This window comes from Suncus etruscus, chromosome 4, assembly GCF_024139225.1.
Source record: "Suncus etruscus isolate mSunEtr1 chromosome 4, mSunEtr1.pri.cur, whole genome shotgun sequence".
NCBI classification, from domain to species: domain Eukaryota; kingdom Metazoa; phylum Chordata; class Mammalia; order Eulipotyphla; family Soricidae; genus Suncus; species Suncus etruscus.
The window spans coordinates 10,500,920-10,520,734 of record NC_064851.1 but is presented as its reverse complement, the minus strand read 5'-3'; the positions used below and the strand labels follow the sequence as shown (position 1 = coordinate 10,520,734).

The 19,815-nt window shown below is 51.6% G+C and overlaps 2 protein-coding genes across 2 annotated transcripts in view; one reads left to right on the top strand and one right to left on the bottom strand.

The window, feature by feature from the left end:
* Window positions 1-1,564: 1,564 nt before the first annotated feature.
* NRIP2 (nuclear receptor interacting protein 2) lies at window positions 1,565-14,350 on the top strand. Its single transcript, XM_049772120.1, has 6 exons — window positions 1,565-1,905; window positions 9,179-9,319; window positions 12,817-12,899; window positions 13,264-13,382; window positions 13,570-13,622; window positions 13,816-14,350. The coding sequence occupies exons 1-6, from the start codon at window positions 1,708-1,710 to the stop codon at window positions 13,906-13,908; spliced, it is 687 nt and encodes a 228-aa protein (XP_049628077.1). The 5' UTR covers window positions 1,565-1,707; the 3' UTR covers window positions 13,909-14,350.
* A 2,187-nt stretch (window positions 14,351-16,537) lies between these two features.
* The window catches only part of ITFG2 (integrin alpha FG-GAP repeat containing 2), a 35,662-nt gene continuing 32,384 nt past the window's right edge, over window positions 16,538-19,815 (bottom strand). Inside the window, exons 12-14 of the mRNA XM_049772478.1 lie at window positions 19,538-19,655; window positions 17,981-18,154; window positions 16,538-16,836 (exon numbers count right to left, since the gene is read on the bottom strand). Coding sequence (XP_049628435.1) covers window positions 16,733-16,836; window positions 17,981-18,154; window positions 19,538-19,655 — 396 coding nt within the window. The 3' untranslated portion in view covers window positions 16,538-16,732. The remainder of the gene's footprint in view (window positions 16,837-17,980; window positions 18,155-19,537; window positions 19,656-19,815) is intronic.

Below are 19,815 nucleotides of genomic sequence, written 5' to 3'. Positions count from 1 at the left end.
ACTTGATTTGTTGGCATAAATCTTGATGCTTGCTGACTCAGGCTGTGTCCCTAAGAAGCAGGATTTGGATATGGTGCTTAAGTGTTGGCAGGTGCATGACAATTACATTTTGGTGATGGTTAAAAAGATATTCTAGAGGACTAAGAGATAGTACAGTGTGTGAGGTGTTTGCCTTGCATGTGGTTAACCCAGTTTAATCTTCAGCATCCTATATGGTTTCTTCAACCTTGCCAGGAGTGATACCTGAGTGCAGAGCCAGGAACAAGCCATGAGCGCTAACAGGTGAGGCTCCCACAGTGGTAGGACATTTGACTTGCATGCGGTCGACCCAGGACTGACCTGGGTTTGATCCCCAGTATCCTATGTGGTGTCCCGAGCCTGCCAGGAGCGATTCCTGAGCACAGAGCTAGGAGTAACACCTGAGTGCCACCAGGAGTGACCCAAAAAAACAAAACAGAAAAAAATTAAATAAAAAAATATAAGGTGAGGGGCCGGAGAGATAGCATGGAGGTAAGGCGTTTGCCTTTCATGCAGGAGGTCATCGGTTCGAATCCCGGCGCCCATATGGTCCCCCGTGCCTGCCAGGAGCAATTTCTGAGCCTGGAGCCAGGAATAACCCCTGAGCACTGCCGGGTGTGACCCAAAAAAATAAATAAATAAAAAAAAAATAAGGTGAAATACTATAATAGTTTAAATGAACCAACTAGAGCTATGCATAGTCTGTGAGTGAATCTCATTCATAAAATACGGAGAAGGATGAAGAGATAGCACAGTGAGTTGGGCTCTTGCCTTTGATCTCTGGCACCCCAGATGGTACCCCAAGTCCTCCAGGGGTGATTTCTGAGTGTATTAGTCTCTGCTCACAAAGCCAGAAGTCAACCCTAAGAACCGCCAGGTGTGGACCCCCCCACCCAAAATAACCCAAATAAAACCCAAATAATATATGGAGCGAAGTAAGGCAAATTACAGAATATATAAGATGTAACAGACAAAACGAATTAACATATTGGTTAAAATAAGCTCAGACAGGGCTAAGCACATGTACATCATATGGACCTGGACTCCATCCCTGGAAACCCATGGCACCTGAATGCCTCTTGGTTCCTGGTGTTAGCACCCCCTAACCCCAAATATTGAGTCCTGAAGTAGTATTGCCAGGTGAAGGCCCCCTTCCCCATCACCACCAGTGGAGTAATGAATGTCGGAGGGGAGAGAGGGTGCTCAGGAAACTTCAACTCTCGTTGCAACTCTAGTTTATTTTGTATTTCAGGAAGGCCATACATACCTGGTGGTGTTCGGGCCGACCCAAGTTCGATCCCTGGCATCCCTTGGGCAATGCCACACAGTCTCCAGAGTGGTTCCCAGGGCATCCACTTACTTCTCATTCAAGCCCCACTTGGCAGATCCGTGCCACCCTCTGCAGCCCGGATGAACCGACCCCCCCCCACACACACACAACACACCGCCCCACCTCCCTTTTCAGGGCTGGGTTTGTCCAGCCGGGGCCTCCCAGCCCTCCTCCTCCTCCTTCTTCTCTTCCACCTCCTCCTCCTCCCTCCCCACAATCTCTGCAAAGTGGCGGCTGCGCTCACCCACGATTGATTTTCCCCTTGTGCCCCTCCAGGCGGGAGAGCCACAGCTTAGCAACCCGGAGCAGAACGCCTTCTCCCCCATCCTTTCCAGAGCCCCCAGTCCACTCCTGACGCCATGAGCACCGGGCCCGAGGCTAGCGGAGGAGAGGGAGGCGCCAGGAGCAGGGGACCCCCGGTGGCTGCAGTGCTGCGGGGCCCTGCCCACCTGGGCCAGCAGCGCCGACTCAAACAGGCCACGCAGTTTCTGCACAAGGACTCGGCGGATCTGCTTCCCATTGACAGCCTCAGGAGGCTGGGCACCTCCAAGGATTTGGTGAGGCACCCCAACAGGGTCCAGGGGCTGCCCCAGTGTGGGGCTTGGTGGTGGTGGTGGTGGTGGTGGTGGTGGTGGTGGTGGTGGTGGGGTGGACGCCCAAGCTTTCAGAGTCTCCCATTCCTTGCGTGGGTACAGGCACCCCCACCTGCTGGAGGACTGACTACTCACTAAGGGTCTCCCCGAGCTTGGTGCTTCTCAGATTCTTTTCTCAACGTTTGGCCTCCCCCACAAGTGCATGAGGTTGGTTTTATCCCTGAGAGTCAGTTTGGAAACAAGGCTTTGGGAGAGATGGGGTACAGGAGCCCCCAACCAGGCATGGCAGCAGGACGGATAGTTGCAACTCTTCTGTTTCCCAAATGGCGGGTTCCCTCCTACCATGCCAGTTCAAGCATCTGCCCGGTCCCCCCTTGGACGAAGCCCTTACTCAGTGCCAGGTATCAGCGTTTCCAGATGGCACTTGCCCTGCCACCTGGTCACCTTGAATGCCACCCACCACCTTCCTCCTAGTGGGGACTGGAATGAACCTTCCAGGCTCCTGTCCTTTTCGGCATTGGCCTGGGGAGGGTTCCACCTGGGGACCAGTGAGTCAGCCTGGCCCCAAGGGTCAGAAAAGGCACTGTCACTTTTAACATGGACAAGTTACTCTGTCTCCCAGTCTACTTTTTGGGGCCACCCATGGCAGTGCTCAGGACTTACTCCTGGCTCTGCATGCAGATATCACTGCTGGCAGTGCTTGGGAGACTATTTGGGTGCTGGGAATCAAACCTGGGTTGGCCACTTCCAAGGCAAACACCCTCCCTGCTGTGTTATTGCTTGAGCTCCGAGCTCCGTAGCCTGTAGTTCTTTGGCTTTTTCTTCGTTTGGGCGGGGGGGGGGGGGCATATCTGGCTCCAGACAGTGCTGGGGAGGCAGAGGGGGGACTATGTGATGTGGGGCCTTGGGCTCTAGCCCTCTGACTCATCTTCATCTTTGGGAAGGGGGGCACACCCTTTGATACTCAGGGACTAGTTTCTAGCTCTGTGCTCATTACCTTTTCCTGGCAGGGCACCATGTGGTGCTGAGGATGGAATCCAGGTGCCCTGCACTCACCCATCTTCGACTATTCGATGGTGAGATTAGCAGCCCCAGCCTCCTACAGTAGCTGTGAGGATGACCTGAATTAGGAAGGATAAAAGGCTTGGACCCTGGGCAGTCCAAAGCACAATGGAGAGAGACAAACTGGTGTCATCCCTCCAGCTACCATCCCACTGGCCGGAGAGAAAGGAGAGGGCCTTTGTCGGGCGCAGAGAACAGGGCCGTGGGCTGGCCTCTGGTTCAGAGGGGGCAGGCAGGCTTGGCTAAGAAAAAAAGCTGCATCTTTTCTTTTTCCCAGTCAAGAGGATCTGAGAGGAGAAAGTAGCTTCCTCTGGAGCTACAGCAACTCTCTCTTCCTGGGAAAGCCAAAGGCCAGTGCAGCCTGTTACCTAAGCCTACCTTCTAGGCTTGCTCTCAGCCAAATGGCCCTGCTGCAGGGAGCCAGTTTTGAGGCCCTGCAACCCCCAGCTGTGTGTGTGTGTGTGTGTGTGTGTGTGTGTGTGTGTGTGTGTGTGTGTGAATAGGTGGAGACAGAGGCCCTGCAGATAGATGCAAGAAAATGAAGGGCAGGGCAACAGGCACTGGTGCACCCTGTAGCTTCTACCCATAGGGGAAGGGGGCATGCATGTGTTGTATCTTTGGAAACTTCTGTCAGCAGATCATCCCGGGGCAGCTTCTGCTGACAAAGTCCTGGGTTCCTGCTTTGGGGCCACACATTGTTTCCTGGGTCAGTGCTCAGACCTATGCGGTGTATTAAACCTGGGCCTCCAGCATGGCGTGTGCCTGTTTGTGCTACCGACAATGGAGCTCTAGCCCAGGCCTTCTGGCCTCTACTCTGCTTCAGCAGCTGTTGAGTCAGCCACTAGCAGTTTATCTATTTGTTTGTTTGTTTTTTTCCTCCACGGAGTGGGGCTAAAGACACAAAAGTTGGGGGTTGGAGAGACTATAGGAATGTTAGGGTCCTTGCCCTGCACCCAGCTGACCCATGTTTGATCCCTGGACCACGATGATCCCTGGGAATGATCCCTGAGCACAGAGCCAGGAATAAGCCCTGGGCACCGACAGATGTGGCCCCGAAACTAAACAGCAACAATAAAAAGGTTGGGAGTCCCAGTGTGCCCTGCTAGGAAGGCCCAGGCCTTGGGCCTCTGCAGTGTGCAGCCACCGTGGGAAAGGCGGGAGGGCTGAACACAGAGAGGCGCTTTTGGTGGGTCCAGGGCTCCTGCCTTATTCCCAGAGGAGGCCTCCTGCTGGCAGACAGCAGCCTCAAGGGCCTCCCTTTAAACAAGAACAGAAAAACAATCCTAGGCAGGGAGAGCAGGTTTAGGGAGAGCTGGGGTGGGACAGGAAGTCTGTAACTCTTCACTAAGCACTGCAGAGTCTGCTTACAATGCTGAGCAGAGCCTAAGAAAGCCAAGATGAATGAGACCACGACTTCACTTTAAAGGATGGGGTGGAGGGGTGTCCCTAGGCCAAGAGGGAGTAAAACCCACAAGCAACAAGTCTGAGAGCTGGCTTCCTCAGGCTGGAGAGTGGAGGAAAGAGTCCGGAGAAGCAGACGCCCGAGATGGCTTCCCAAGGGTGGCAAACTCGGCATTAATAAATGAAAAGAAGTACAGTGGGTAAGGTGCTTGCCTTATATTTGGAAGAACTGAGTTTCATACCTGCCACTCCATGTGGTCCCCCCAAGTCCTGCCAGGCAGGAGTGAACCCTGAATGCAGAGCCAGGAGAAAGCCCCGAGCACCACTGGGTGTGGTCCCAAAATAACCTCCCCCAAAATGATTAAATAAAAGATGCATTGAATTATTAAAGACCCAGACTGAAAACTCCATTCTTGTAATCAAGAGGGGTCTTTCTGGGCTAGAGTGATAGCACAGTGGGGAGGGCTTGCATGTTGGTCAACCAAGCCTGCCAGAAGTACTTCTGAGTGCAGAGCCAGGAGTAACTGGGTGTGGCCCCAAAACAAACAACCATAAAACTCGAATATAAAGATCCCATATGGACCCCCAGCCCCACTGGAGTGATTCCTGAGTGCAGAGCCAGGAGTAAGCCCTGAACACAGCAGGGTGTGGCCTAAAAGAAAACAAAAGAACAAAGGGTGTTGAGCCCAGTGAGACATGAGGAAGAAGAGTTCCGAGAGGGTGAGCAGGAGCAAAGGCAGAAAGAAAAGCAGAGCTGGGCAGGAGCTGTAGAAGGGTCACTGGGAAAAAAATACTATGCCTCTAATGTTTAAGGAGTTACGTAAGTTTTATAGCTTTAGATTGCCTTGTGTGCTGTTAAGAAATATTATAATGTGTTACAATTTGGGGACTTGAGGGACAAAGTAATTGTGCATGGATTCTGTTTTATTTATCTTAATGTTCTTTGGCTGAAAATACAAAGTTAAGATATCAGCAAGGGGACTTCTTCTGAGAATTATGTTATGGGTGATTGTCCTTCCACTGTAACTTTACCTTGTCCTCTTTATTTGCATCTTTGTTCTCATAATTAAAAAAAAAATTAAAAAAAAAAAAAAAGAAGGGTCACTGGGGCAGGCGAGCAGAGCAGGGATGAGGCTGGGGGTTCAGGCTTAGATCTGAGCTGTGGATCCTTAAGGACTGAGCTCAGACCAAGGATCTGGCCAAGAGGCAGAGCACTCTATGCCTTGGGTCTGACCCCTGGTATTGTGTGGCACTATTGGGTGTGGCCCCTAAAAAAAATCATTTCCTGTGCATGTAGTAGAACTAGGTTCCACCCTAACACCAAATAGTCCCGAGTACTGCTGGAAGTGACCCCCCAAAAAACAAATACAAAAAAGGGTGACAATGAGAGATGGTATTGTGGAAGGAAAGCTTGCTTTGCACAGGACCAACTCAGGGTTCATCCTCAGCCCTCCATGAGGTCCTCTGAGCACTACCAGAAATAATCCCTGAACACAGAGCCAGGAGTGAGTTTATATTTATATATATATAATATTTATATAAATGATGTTATATATTATATTATTATATGTAAATTATATATCATATGTAATATAAATGTAAATATAATGGATTGAGGAGGTCCAATTCCCAGCACTACATGGTCCCCCAGCACCATCACAGATAGCAACTGAGATCCCCAGCATGGACACTTCCCAAGCATCATCAGGAGTGATGCCTGAACAGAAGCAGCTCCAGAGCACTGCTGAGTTTGGCCAAAAAACACGTGGTTTTTTTTTTTTTGTTGTTGTTGTCTTTTGGGAGGCACACCCAGTGACGCTCAGGGGTTTACTCCTGGCTATGCACTCAGAAATTGCCCCTGGTTTGGGGGACTGTATGGGATGCCAGGGAATCGAACCACAGTTAGTGACTAGCTGCGTGCAAGGCAAACAAATCCCCTACTGCTTGCATCAATCACTGCTCTGGCTCCCAGAAAACATGTTTTTACAATTGAGAATTAAGGAAGGAAGGAAGGAAGGAAGGAAGGAAGGAAGGAAGGAAGGAAGGAAGGAAGGAAGGAAGGAAGGAAGGAAGGAAGGAAGGAAGGAAGGAAGGAAGGAAGGGAGGGAGGGAGGGAGGGAGGGAAGGAGGGAGGCAGGGAGGGAGGGAAGGAGGGAGGCAGGGAGGGAGGGAGGGAGGAGGGAGGGAGGAGGGAAGGAGGGAGGGACACACACACTCTATTCAAAGGGCCAGGAAGTAGTTCAGTGACACATGCCTTACAAGTTTAAGACCCTGGGAGATAGCACAGCGGCATTTGCCTTGCAAGCAGCCGATCCAGCACCAAAGGTGGTTGGTTCGAATCCCAGTGTCTCATATGATCCCCCGTGCCTGCCAGGAGCTATTTCTGAGCAGACAGCCAGGAGTAACCCCTGAGCACCGCCGGGTGTGGCCCAACAACCAAAAAAAAAAAAAAAGAAAGACCCTGGGTTTCATTCCCAGCATGACAAAACAAATAAACAAATCCAAATGCATATATACAGGAGGTAAACTTGGTACAACCTAGGGTGTATAGAACAGAGATGGGGGACTACAGGCGAGGACACTGAAAGATATTTCTCAGCATCCTAATTTTTTAAATTTATTTTATTTTGGTTTATTTGGGGGTCACAACTGGCAGTGCTCAGGGGTTAATCCTGGCTCTATGCTCAGAAATCACTCCTGGCAGGCTTGGGGACCATATGGGATGCCGGGATTCGAACCACTGTCCTTCTGTATGCAAGGCAAATGATGCCCTACCTCCATGCTATCTCTCCAGCCCGTTTTTTTTTTTTGTTTGTTTGTTTTTTGTTTTTGGGTCACACCCAGCAGCACTCAGGGGTTACTCCTGGCTCTGTGCTCAAAAATCTCTCCTTGGGGCTGGAGAGATAGCATGGAGATAAGGCGTTTGCCTTGCATGCAGAAGGACCAGAAGGACGGTGGTTTGAATCCTGGCATCCCATATGGTCCGCTGAGCCTGCCAGGAGCGATTCCTGAGTGTAGAGCCAGGAGTAGCCCCTGAGCGCTGCCAGGTGTGACCCAAAAACCAAATCCCCCCAAAAAAATCACTCCTTGCAGGCTGAGGGGGGGACCATATGGCATATCGGGATTCGAACCACCATCTGTCATGGATAGGCTTCATGCAAGGCAAATGCCCTACCGCTGTGCTATCTCTCTGGCCCCCAGCATCCCAATTTGTAGATATTCCTTCCCCTCTCCCCACCCCTCCCTTCGTTCTCTCCTTTTCTTCTGGGTCTCACACATACAAAGCCGGTGCACTACAGCTGAACCACATCCCTGGCCCGTGACTATTTTTTTTTGTTTTTTTTGGCCACACCTGGTGGTGATCAGGGGTTTCTCCTGGCTGTCTGCTCAGAAATAGCTCCTGGCAGGCACGGGGGACCATATGGGACACCGGGATTCGAACTAACCACCTTTGGTCCTGTATCGGCTGCTTGCAAGGCAAACGCTGCTGTGCTATCTCTCTGGGCCCTTTTTTTGGTTTTTGGGTCACGCCCAGTGGAGCTCAGGAGTTACTTTTGGCTCTGCTCTCAAGAAACTGCTCCTGGCAGGCATGGGGGACCATATGGAATGCTGGGATTTGGACCACCATCCTTCCTGAATTGGTACTGGATTGGCTGTGTGCAAGGCAAACACCCTACCGCTGTGCTATCTCTTCGCTGCACGCCGTGCCCCCCCACCCCCGTCTACTTTTTGCTTTGTGCTTTCGTTGGCCTGGATTTCTAGTCCATGCACCATTGGCACTAAGCTCTGCTGAGGTCGGGGAAGGTGGGGGTTGCCACTTAAGAAAGCTGGAGGTGGGGCCGGAGAGATAGCACATCGGTAGGGTGTTCGCCTTGCACACAGCCGACCCAGGACAGATGGTGGTTCAAATCCCAGCATCCCATATGGTACCCCTAGCAGAGCTAGGAGTAACCTGAGTGCCACTGGGTGTGACCCCCCCAAATGCTAGATGCTTGAAACAGAATTATTTTCAAGCATAAATATTCAACACCCTCACCCCCACCCACAATTCTGAAAGGTCCCATCGGCTACAGGTCAGTCTAACCTAGAATAACAGACTCGGGCCCGGAGAGATAGCATAGCGGCGTTTGCCTTGCAAGCAGCTGATCCAGGACCAAAGGTGGTTGGTTCAAATCCTGGTGTCCCATATGGTCCCCTGTGCCTGCCAGGAGCTATTTCTGAGCAGACAGCCAGGAGGAACCCCTGAGCAACGCCGGGTGACCCAAAAACTAAAAAAAAAAAAAAAAAAAAAGAATAACAGACTCTCCTTTCCCATCTTGTTCAGCAGTCTGGGGCTCTAGACACATGGCGTGACATGAGATACAATTGCACAAGGGGTTAAGTTATTTGCTTTACATGTGGCTGACCCTGGTTGGAATGTTGCCACCATCTGGTCTCCTGAGCACTGCCAGGTACAGTTTCAGAGTACAAAGTCAGAAGAAGCTGTTGAGTACCTTCCCCAAAAAGATAAAAGCATGATTTTTTTTTTTAAGTTTTTGTATCACAGTCAGCTGTGCTCAGGGATCACTACTGGGCAGTGCATGGGGGACCTGGGGAAAACCTTGGTCTCCCACACCGTGTCTGGAGCTAACAGCATCATGGGGTTACTGCTGACTAACCCAATGGTGACTGCTGAGACCCTTGGGCATGCATCCACCCCTCTCTGGTCCTGGGCTGAAGGAGTTGGGGGCTTGCAATCGGGGCCTTGGACTTTGTCTTCCTATGCCGGAGCTAGCAGCCACACAGCGTGATCCAAAGACGCCTGGTGGAAGGAAAGCAGAGTGGATGCCAGGGTGAGTCTCCTCTGGTGCACCGCCAGGAGAGCAGAAGGGAAGTCAGCAAGCCCCAAATCTCAGCCCTTCTGGTCAGCTGCAAGGTGAGAGTGCCTTGTCATACAACTCGGGGGTGGGGTTGGGGAAGGGGAGAGAAAGCAGCAGCTCAGACCCTAACCCAGACTGCACCAAGGGCATGGGCGGGGGCAAGAACCACAGTACAGTGGGAAGGGCACTTGCATCCCATATGGTCCCCTGAGCCCCAAAACAAACAAATAAAACACAGGCCCTCTCTTTCATTCTTAGCTTTAGAATGTTTTCCCATCTTCTCTCCTTTCATTTTTTGGAGGGGTGGGTAGGTTTGAAGTCACACCAGGAGGCGCTCAGGGATTACTCCTGGGCTCTTCTTTCAGGGATCACTCCTGGTAGGGCTCAGGGAATCATGTGGGATATCAGGGATCAAACCTGGGTCAGCCACCTGCAAGGCAAGCAACCCACACCCTGTATTCCCCCTCCGGTCCTTGTTCCTTTATCAAAAAGCCTGTGGAACAAGTGACTCCTTCCAGTGCTCTACAGATAGACATGTGATCTCCTGGAGAACACACCTCTCGAGGGGCCTGGGATCATTTATCCTGAGCAACGCTGAACCTTCCTGACAAATACCCACCACCTTCCCACCACATCTGCCCAGGTGTCCTGGCACTCTCGCATTATACAATATTTTAGGTCCAAAGTGCTACTTCCTTTCCTGACTTCTAGTCACAAAAAAAGCCTTTTATTTTTTTTGATTTTTATGTTTGCTTGTTTTGGGGCCATACCTGGTGATGCTCAGGGGTTACTCCTAGCTTTGTGCTCAGGGATCACTCCTAGCAGTGCTCCGGGGACCATACAGGATACCCAGTATGGAAACCAGGTTGTCTGCATGGAAAGCAAGAGCCTTACCTTTCAGGCTTCCTTTACTGTGCTCAGGGGCTACTCTTGGTGCTGTGCTCAGGATCACACCTGATTGTACTCAGACTTATGGGCTGCTAGGGATCAAACGTGGCTGTATACAAGCAAGTCCCTCTCCACTATACTATTTCTCTGGTCCCAGGAAAGGCCTTTTCTTGTTTGCTTTTTGTTTGGGGACCATACAGGGCAGTGCTCAGGGGCTTCTCCCAGTTCTGTGCTCAAGGGCTGCTCCCAGTGATGCTGGGGACTATATAGTGCCAACTGGGTTGGCAGTAGGCAAGGCAAGTGTTCATTTTGTTTTGTTTTTTTTTGGGTCACACTTGACTCTGCACTCAGAAATCACTCCTGCAGGGCTGGAGTGATAGCATAGCAGTAGGGTGTTTGCCTTGTACGCGGCTGACCCAGACCTGGGCTCAACCTCTGAAGTCCCATATGGTCCCCCAAGCCAGGAGTGATTTCTGAGCGCATAGCCAGGAGTAACCCCTGAGCGTCACTGGGTGTGGCCCAAAAACAAAAACAATAAAGAAAAAGAAATCACTCCTGGCAGGCTAAGGGGGACCATTTGGGATGCCAGGGATCAAACACGGATCAGCCACATGCAAAGCAAATGTGCTATATCCTATTACTCTAGCCCCAAGGCAAGTATTTTAATCTCTATACTTAGAACTTCCTAGCACAAAATTGATTTCATGTCACTTCCCTTAGAATCCAGAAAATAAACCAATTCGCCCGGCATTACTCATTACTTGCTGTGCTTTTCAGCAATCTTTTGTTTTTTGGGGGGTGGGGGGGCACACCTGGTAGTGCTCAGGGATCACTTCTGGATGGCTTAGGAGACCATATAGGATGTCAGATCATGGGCCGGAGAGATAGCATGGAGGTAAGGAATTTGCCTTTCATGCAGAAGGACGGTCGTTCGAATCCCGGCATCCCATATGGTCCCCTGTGCCTGTCAGGGGCAATTTCTGAGCATAGAGCCAGGAGTAATCCATGAGCACTGCCGGGTGTGACCCCGCGCCCCCCCCCCCCAAAAAAAATAGGATGTCAGATTAGCAGCCTGGAAGGCAAGTACTCTACCGACTGTGCTATCTCTCTGGTTCTGACTTTCCAGCAACCTTTAAGTGCTCAAGAAATGTCTGGAATGAGAAAACAGCATGAATTTAGATGAGCAAGTATAATCAGTGCCAAATGTACTGTACAAGGCAGTGAAGTTAGCCTGTCTAAGAGCCTTGGGGATCACACATCTGCCTGGCCTCACCAGATATTTGGCTCTTTATTTCCCTCTAGTGCCAACCTAAAAATCTCCAGTCAGATGCCCTCAGCCTCTTAAGAGTTCTGCCAAACACACCACGGTTTCCGGCCTGTGTTTTCCTAGTGAAGGGTGTAAAATCACCCTATGTGCCCTATTTCCAACCCAAAGCAGTTGCTGCACAAAATTATCCAAACCAGGCTGAGGGTGAAACGCGTGTAGTCTGGCAATCTTCTACCTCGAGCTGCCTGTGTTTTGTTTTGTTTTTGTTTTTTGGGAGATCACACACCAGTAACTCAGGGGTTACTCCTGGCTTGTGCTCAGAAATCACTCTTGGCAGACTCGGCGGACCATATGGGATGCCGGGATTCGAATCACCATCCATCCTGGGTTGGCTGTGTGCAAGGCAAATGCCCTACTGCTGTGCTATCTCTCCAGCCCCTGAAACTGTCATTTTTATTTAGTACACAGTACAGTTTTTATTGAGTACTCCCCTAGGTGGGGAAGTAAGGATAGAACCAGTTCTGCCCAGTTTTACATGTAAGACAATTTCTATTTTGGGGGTAAAACCAAGTTGTAAATAAATAGATACAAAGGAACCAGGGATTCAGGCTGGAGAAATAGCATAGTGGTAGGGTATTTGCCTTGCATGCGGCCAACACAGGACGGACCCGGTTCAATTCCCGGCATCCCATATGGTCCCCCAGCCTGCCAGAACTGATTTCTGAGTGCCAGAAGTAACCCCTGAGTGCTGCTGGGTGTCCCCCTCCCCCCCCAAAAAAACCCACAAAAAACAACAAAAAAAAGGAACTAGGGATGATCTTTGTTTTTTGGGAAAAAAGGTGTGATCTAACAGAGTGCAGCTTCTGTGCCTGTTTGAATTCCTTTCTTCAAGGACTTGTGTGACCTCAATGATCTGAGATCCCATACAAATAATTTTAAAGGGGTCAGAGAAATAGTATAGTGGTTAAGGCACTTGCCTTGCATGCAGCCGACCTGGGTTCAGTCCCTGTCACCCCATATGGTCGATGTTCCCCCCCCCCACCGAGCATTGCCAGAGGTGAGTACAGAGCCAGATGTAACCTGAGTATTGCTGGGTATGGCCCCAAAGCAAAGCCAAAAAAATTGTAAAGGGTCAAAGTGAAAGTACACTGGGTTGGGTGTTTGCCTTGTATGTGGCTGATCCAGGTTTGATGTTGGCACCCCATATGGTTCCTCAAACACTGCTAGAGTGATTCCTGGGTAATCCCTGAGCACTGCTAGGTGTGACTCCAAAACCAAAACACTTAGTTTTAAAGACTCAGCTTAGCCCCTTCACTCACCAGAGGATTGGGGAAAGAGGAGGCTATCATCCTGACGTATCCTCCTGAGACTCATGGGAGCCCCCATACATTGTCTTAGTGCCATGACCAGGTACTCAGAGTGGCTGTGGACACAGGCACCCAGCACAATCAGATCTCTTCGCGATGCCTCAGTCGGCTTGGGTAAGTTCTTTTGGGGATAATAAGATATTCCAGAGTTAGGTCATGGACAGTCATCAAGTCATTTTAACTAAAATCCTCTGGATGGGGCCAGAGAGATAACATAGCGGTGGGGCGTTTGCCTTGCACGCAGCGGATTCAGGATGAAGTAACCCCTGAACATGATCAGATGTGGCCCAAAAGCAAACAAAGCAAACAAAATGTGACTTGTGATATGGGAGCTCAAGCCCTGTAAAGCTCTGATGGCAAGAACAACTGATCTGAGAAAAGCCAGCTGAAACAGGGAATCCTTGGGTCCCCAAAGGGGGTGTGCATGTGGGGTCGAGGTTGGGGGGTGATGGCATAACCCCAGCTCTCCCAACCGCAGGCTAGGGAAGAGGGAACTGACAGCCCCAGATGGGGACCCGGCACCTGGGCCGACCCAGGTGGAACAGCTGGAGCTGCAGCTGGGCCAGGAGACCGTGTCCTGCTCGGCCCAGGTGGTAGGTAAGGCCTCTAGCGGTGTGGCTTCTGTCTCTCCCTCATGACACTTGGATGATCCCCGATCTCTGGGCCTTGCTGCTAGATGGGGATGGGGCGAGGGTGGAGGGGTGGAATGGACAGCAAGGCCACCACCACTGCAACTGTCACCAGTGGGCACCTCCCAATCTCTCCGGTTACACAACTTTCACAGACGCAGAGAGTCCTGAATTCTGCCTCGGGCTGCAGACTTTGCTTTCCCTCAAGGTAAGGATGGTGGCTGCATGGGCACCCCCAAGGGGCTGGGACTTCACAAGGGCTGGTGGAGAGGCAGGGGGATAACAGCAGGGTCCAGGCACCTGCAGAGACTCAGCCATGCCCAGGGTGGGAAGGGGAATAGGGTGAGAAGAGGGGTCACCTACAGAGGCTGGCTCACATCTATTTTCTCTCCTCTCCCTAGTGCTGCATTGACCTGGAGCGCGGTGTGCTGCGACCAAAAGCCCCCTATCCAGAGCTGCCCTTCCTGCTTGGGCACCAGGAGCCTGGCCAATGACTGTGGGTCTGCACAGAGTGCAAGGCAAAGGCCTACCTTAGGGATGTGGGGCCAAGCAAGTGCCAGGGAGTTGGGAGCCCAACGCACTCTGCCGCCACTGCACCATTTTCCTTGGGATTCCTCTCTGCTTCTCGACCTCTGCAGATCCCCCAGCTCAGGCTGGCACCCACCTTCTCTCCCTTACTCTCCAGAAGCATCGTCAGGCCTGAAGAGAGGGCTGGAGGCATCTTGGGTTTCCAGGTCAGCTCCATGGCCAAGTCAAAAGCTGCAGCTAACTTTCCACCCATCCAACCCCCTCAAATGTCCCTCAACTGCCTGTATCTCACCTCACCTTTTGGGGTTCACTCACTTCCTATCGCACGGCCAAAACTCACCAGCATGGTCCCCAGTCCTGCCGACATTGGCCCATCTGGTTCTGCACAGCTTTGATTCAGGATGACAAGGTCAGCAACAAGCCACTATGGAGAAGTGTGACCAGCTCTGGAGGCTGGTACTTTCCAGTAAGCTGTTCTGGAGGTTAGGATGTCCAAAGGCAGTTTCTCTTGGTGGGAGATTTGGGGGCAGATCCATTCCAAAACTGGGCCTTCCCACCAAGCCTGTGGACGATCTTTCCTCTCCCAAGGCCCCGGCCACCACTAAGGTTATGTGTGGAAGTGCCCTAGAGAGAAACAACCCCATGAAGACAGGAGGGGACAGTGGGGCTGTCAGTAAGCCCAATTCAACCCAGTTGTGAGTCTCTCCACCCTGGAATATCTGGGGTAGGAGCTCTTTGTCTCTGCTACTCGTAGGAGCTCTTTGTCTCTGCTACTTGCCTCTGAGGCCCAGAACATGTGGGCTTGTCTAGATTTGGATTGGGGTAGTGAGCCCCCTGCCAGACTATCAGAAGGTTACACGGCCCCTTTATAGCCTTTCCCTTGGAGAGAGGCATCAGTCTGCAGGAGCCAGGCACCAAGCTTCTCTCTGGTGTCTTGGACCTGAGGAGGCCGAAGGTAGTAGGATAATGAAGCAGATTATCCTTCATTAGGGAACAAGACACCATTAGCCTACGTTAAAGAGGAACAAGGGGCTGCCCTGTGATTCGGGAACAATAGACTCCCAGGGAGAGCGCCTGCCTTGCACATGGTCGACTCAAATTAGATCTCCTTGGTACCCCATAGGGCCCCGAGCCCTTCTGATTCTGCACAGTTTAGATGTAATCCCTAAGCACAGAGCCAGGAGTCAGCCCCAAGTACCACCAGATGTGGCCCCAAAACAAAACAGAAAGAATAAGCAGGCTTCCCCTGTCCTGCTGGGCCTCCTGTCTGATTAGTATCATACCCAGTGCTGCCTGGCACCAGCTTCTTTGCTTTCCGTGGTCTTGCCATAACTGCAGGCCCCAGTAGCCTCTATTGGAATAAACGCCCCATCTCTGCTGTTCTTTCTGGCGTCTTGCTCCCTGCATGGTAACTCAACCCTCCTTTGCTCTAAGGGAGGAAAGGTGTGGACCCTCTGCCAGGCTGTCCGACTGTGGGGGGAGGTCCTAGAGCTCACAGCAAACAAGAAATCAGGCCACTTCATACTCGGGGAATTCAGGAACAACACTGACATTTACTGCAACAGATTCCAGGCAGTCTCTTCTCGACCTGATTTTACTGATTCCAAAATTATGGCTCCGACCTACCCAAGAACTACAGCCAACCGAGGGAAACACATTTCCCTCACGGTCCTAGAGCAGAAGGAATGAAACCAGGCCGGATGTAATTACATGTTCCCTTGCCCTGAGTCCTGTAGACAGGAAGTGTCTGGGGAAGCTGGACAGGTGGGCCCCACGCACTTGCATGATACTTGCGGGGTGCAGCCCAGAAGGAAGTGCTGGAAACACTCTCTTTGGTCAGTGAAAGTGAATCATCAGTCTTGCTGAGCACACAGTAAGACCAAATTATAAAATGTCCATAAAGGGGGCTGGAAAGATAGCACAGCGGTAGGGCGTTTGCCTTGCATGCGGCCAGCCTAGGGAGGACCCAGCATCCCATATGGTGCCCCAAGCCTGCCAGGGGCAGGGGCAATTTCTGAGTGCAGAGCTAGGAGTGACCTGAATGCTACCAAGTGTGGCAATATTAGAATGTCCACAAGGGGGTCGAAGAGATAGCACAGCAGGTAGGGGGTTTGCCTTGCACATAGTCAACTTGGGCTTATTCCTCAGCATTCCATTTGGTCTTCTGAGCATTTCTAGTAATGACTGTAGAGCCAGGTATAACCCCCAAGCAACGCTGGTGTGGACACCCGCCACCTAAATAATGTCTAGAAAGATCTCTCAGAAATGAAAGCCAACTGTGTGCCAGTACTGGGAAGACTCTAGTCAGTGACGCCTGGGCCACAGAAGGCAAGAGATGGGGAGGCAGCAATGCTACAAAACATTTTCCTTCTCTGAAAGACACTAAGCCCTCTCCATCCCTGGGCACCCCATATGGTGAACAGAGCCGGGAATTGTTCCTGGGAACCACTTCCCAGTGTGGTCCCAAACACTTCCCTTCCCACTTGTCCTTTTTCATGAATAAGTCTTCCTCACAAGGAGGGTGGAAAATTCTTAAGGAGCACTGAGTCACAGATGATGGGGGACAGGGTCTGGGCTTACAGCCCTACCATGGGCTCTCATGGTCCTTGTAACTTGTCACTTCATTCACCACCAAACATCACGCGGGATACAGTTCACGGTCCCAAAGACTCCCTCAGATGGCTGCCATCCTGCCATACTCCTCTGGAATGGTCCTGATCTTGCCAATACCATGGATATGGGAGTGGGGTAGGGTGTTTAAGTCTCTGCTGCTTCCAGAGGCAAGCCCAGCTACGTGGGGTCTTGGTGGCTAGCAGGGGCACATTGCAATTGCTGATCTGGATGGTAGAGGGTTTGATGAAGCAGAGCACGGGCAGCTGGCAGGTCGTCAGGATCTAAGAGGAAAAAAAAAGGGCGGTTGGCAATCACAGCAACAGTACAGGGGTTAAGGCAATTACCTTGCATGCAGCCAACCTGGGTTCAAACATTCCATATGGTCCCTTGAGCATGGCCAGGAGTTAATTCCTAAATGCAGAGCCAAGCATAAACCCTGAGTATCACCAGGTGTGGCCCAAAAACCAAAAATAAATTCATTAAAAAGGGGGTGTGGGGAACCGAAGAGATAGCATGGAGGTAAGGCATTTGCCTTTCATGCAGAAGGTCATTGGTTCAAATCCTGGCATCCCATATGGTCCCCTGAGCCTGCCAGGAGCAATTTCTGAGCGTGGAGCCAGGAGTAACCCCTGAGCACTGCCGGGTGTGACCCAAAAAAACCAGAGAAAAAAGAAGGGAGGGTTGTGGGGGGCCAGAGAGATAACGTGGCGATAGGTCATTTGCCTTGCATGCAGAACGACGGTGGTTCGAATCCCAGCATCCCATAGGGTCCCCAGAGCCTGTCAGGAGCAATTTCTGAGCATAGAGCTGGGAGAAACCCTTAAGCGCAACAACACAGTGGGTAAGATGCTTGCCTTGAATGCAGTCAACCCGGGTTCGACCCCCAGCACCCCAGAGTCTGCCAAGAGTGATTCCTGAACATAGAACCAGGAGTAACCCCTGTGCATCACACTGTGCCCAACAGCCCTCACTCCCCCACCCACAAAAAGGGTTTGGGGGCCCGAGTGATGGTACAGTGGGTAGGGCATTTGCCTTGCATGCGGCTGACCCAGGTTCAATTTCCAGCATTCCATATGGTCCCCAGAGTCTGCCAGGGGTGACTTCTGAACACGGAGCAAGGAATAACATGAGCACTGGATGTGGTCAGGTGTCTAGGCCTGTGTGCCCAAGGAGCCAAGATGCCATGCCACATGGCTCCCAAACCCTGCAAAGCCTGACCAAGGTGGCCCCCAATACGGGCTCAACTGGGCATGAGCAGCACCAAGTACTGGGTCTGAGGAAAGAACTGTGTGGCCCAGATGCAAGTGTTACTGGGAATCCCTAGGCTCCTGTGCAGTGCTGCAGCCTACCCCCTGCCCACCTGCAAATGAAAAGGACAGGTCTCGGGGCCTCTCCTAGCCCACCCATATTACACCGGCAACTCACCCACACCCAGCTCCTGCAGAAGGGTCCGGTATGCTGGCTCAGCCTCCAGAAGTTTCAGCAGGTTGGTAGACTCCATCCGCTCCAGTTGCACCTCCCAGTACACATAGATCTTTTGGTTGAAAGTGACATACACGAGGCACGGGCTGTTGTGGCCCTCTTTGCAAGCATACAGGCCTGTAACAGTGAGACAAAGCCAAGTCGCGTGGGTGCTGGTGGCGGGGATGGAGGGGGCAGAGCTCCCTGTGGCCATGAGAACTGATGTGGCCCATCCACCTACCCACTGGTACCAAGGGAATGAAATGGAAGGCCAGAGCTCCTCCCTGCTGGCCACTCATTTGAATCATGGGGAAACTTGGAGACTTACACCTGCTATAGATAAGCTACTGTAACAAAAAATACCAGGAGGGGCTGGAGTGACAGCACAGCGGCAAAGGGCATTTTCTCTGCATGTGGTCATCTCAGGCTCAATTCCCTGAGCACAACACCAGGAGGAAACAGTGAGCATAGAGCTAGAAGCCCTGATCACAGTCTCTCATGCTATCCTTGACGCACGCACGCACACACCCCCCCCCCACAGTCTCTCATGCTATCCTTGACACACACAAACACACACACACACACTAAGAAAAACAACTTCTTTAAGGTAGTATTTGATTTTACAGAGAGCCTGGAATCTGGGGGTTGTTGTGAGTGGCAGGGCTGACTGCCCAGGGGTAGGTGGCAGGAGAGTATTAGAGTAATACTATGCTGAGATGTCCAGCCCTCTCTAAAGGGCTGGGCCAGCTTAGGTCACCGGTGTGTGCAACAGACCTGCACAGGCCGTGTCACACTTCAGCGACCAAAGCTCTCCCCAGAGCCCTGTGGGAGATTCATGTTACTTCCCAAGGTCCTTGGCTTAGAACAAATGAGAACGCTATGAGAAAAAGTTCTTCAGAGTGCTGATGCGAAAGCACATTGCAATGTCTTCACACCGTCCCCATAGTTGATTAAAATACTCAGAGAGGGACTAGAATGATAGTACAGCAGGAGGGTGCTTGCCTTGCATGCTTGCTGACCCAGGTTTAATCCCCGGCATCCCTTATGGTCCCCCCGAGCCTGCCAGGAGTGACTCCTGAAGAGCAGAGCCAGGAATAAGCCCTAAACACCACTAGATGTGGCCCAAAATCCACTTGACATAAATTATATAACACACTCAGAGATAGTACAGGGGAATAGGTAGAAAAGGTCCTTGCCTTGCTTACAACTGACTCCAGTTCAATCCCCAGGGCCGTACAATCCCTCAAGCCCCGAGAGAGTGATCCCTAAGGACAGAGCCTGAAGAAACCCCTAAGCCCTGCAGGGTGTGGGACCCCTCTCCCAAAACCAAAACAGATGAACTCTAACACTCAGAGATGGAAATTCACATCTTTCAGGAAAGATGAGTGCCCACCCCCATTCTCTAACCAAAGAGCCAGTGTGTGTGTATGGGCGTGCACAGGCGTGCATGTGGCCTGATGGTAGAAGGTACGTTGCGAGAGAATACACAGAGGTAGAGGATCATGGGGCGCAGGGGCCCACCTGCACAGAAGGCACGAATATTCTCGTCCACTTGGAAGCGCACGACGGTGCGATTGTGATCAATGATGTACGTCTGTCCGTCCCAGGCACAGGCGACTACCTCTTCTTGCCCGTTGCCCTGAGAGGGGTCACAGACAGGATACAAGAGCAGCCAGGAGTGATTTTAGAAAGAGATCCGATGGCGGGGCTGAGCAAAATAGGGCATTTTGACGGAAGGAGGGTGACGGGGGTGGGGAATATGACATAGGGACCTGGACCAGCAGGGCAGCCAGTTGGGG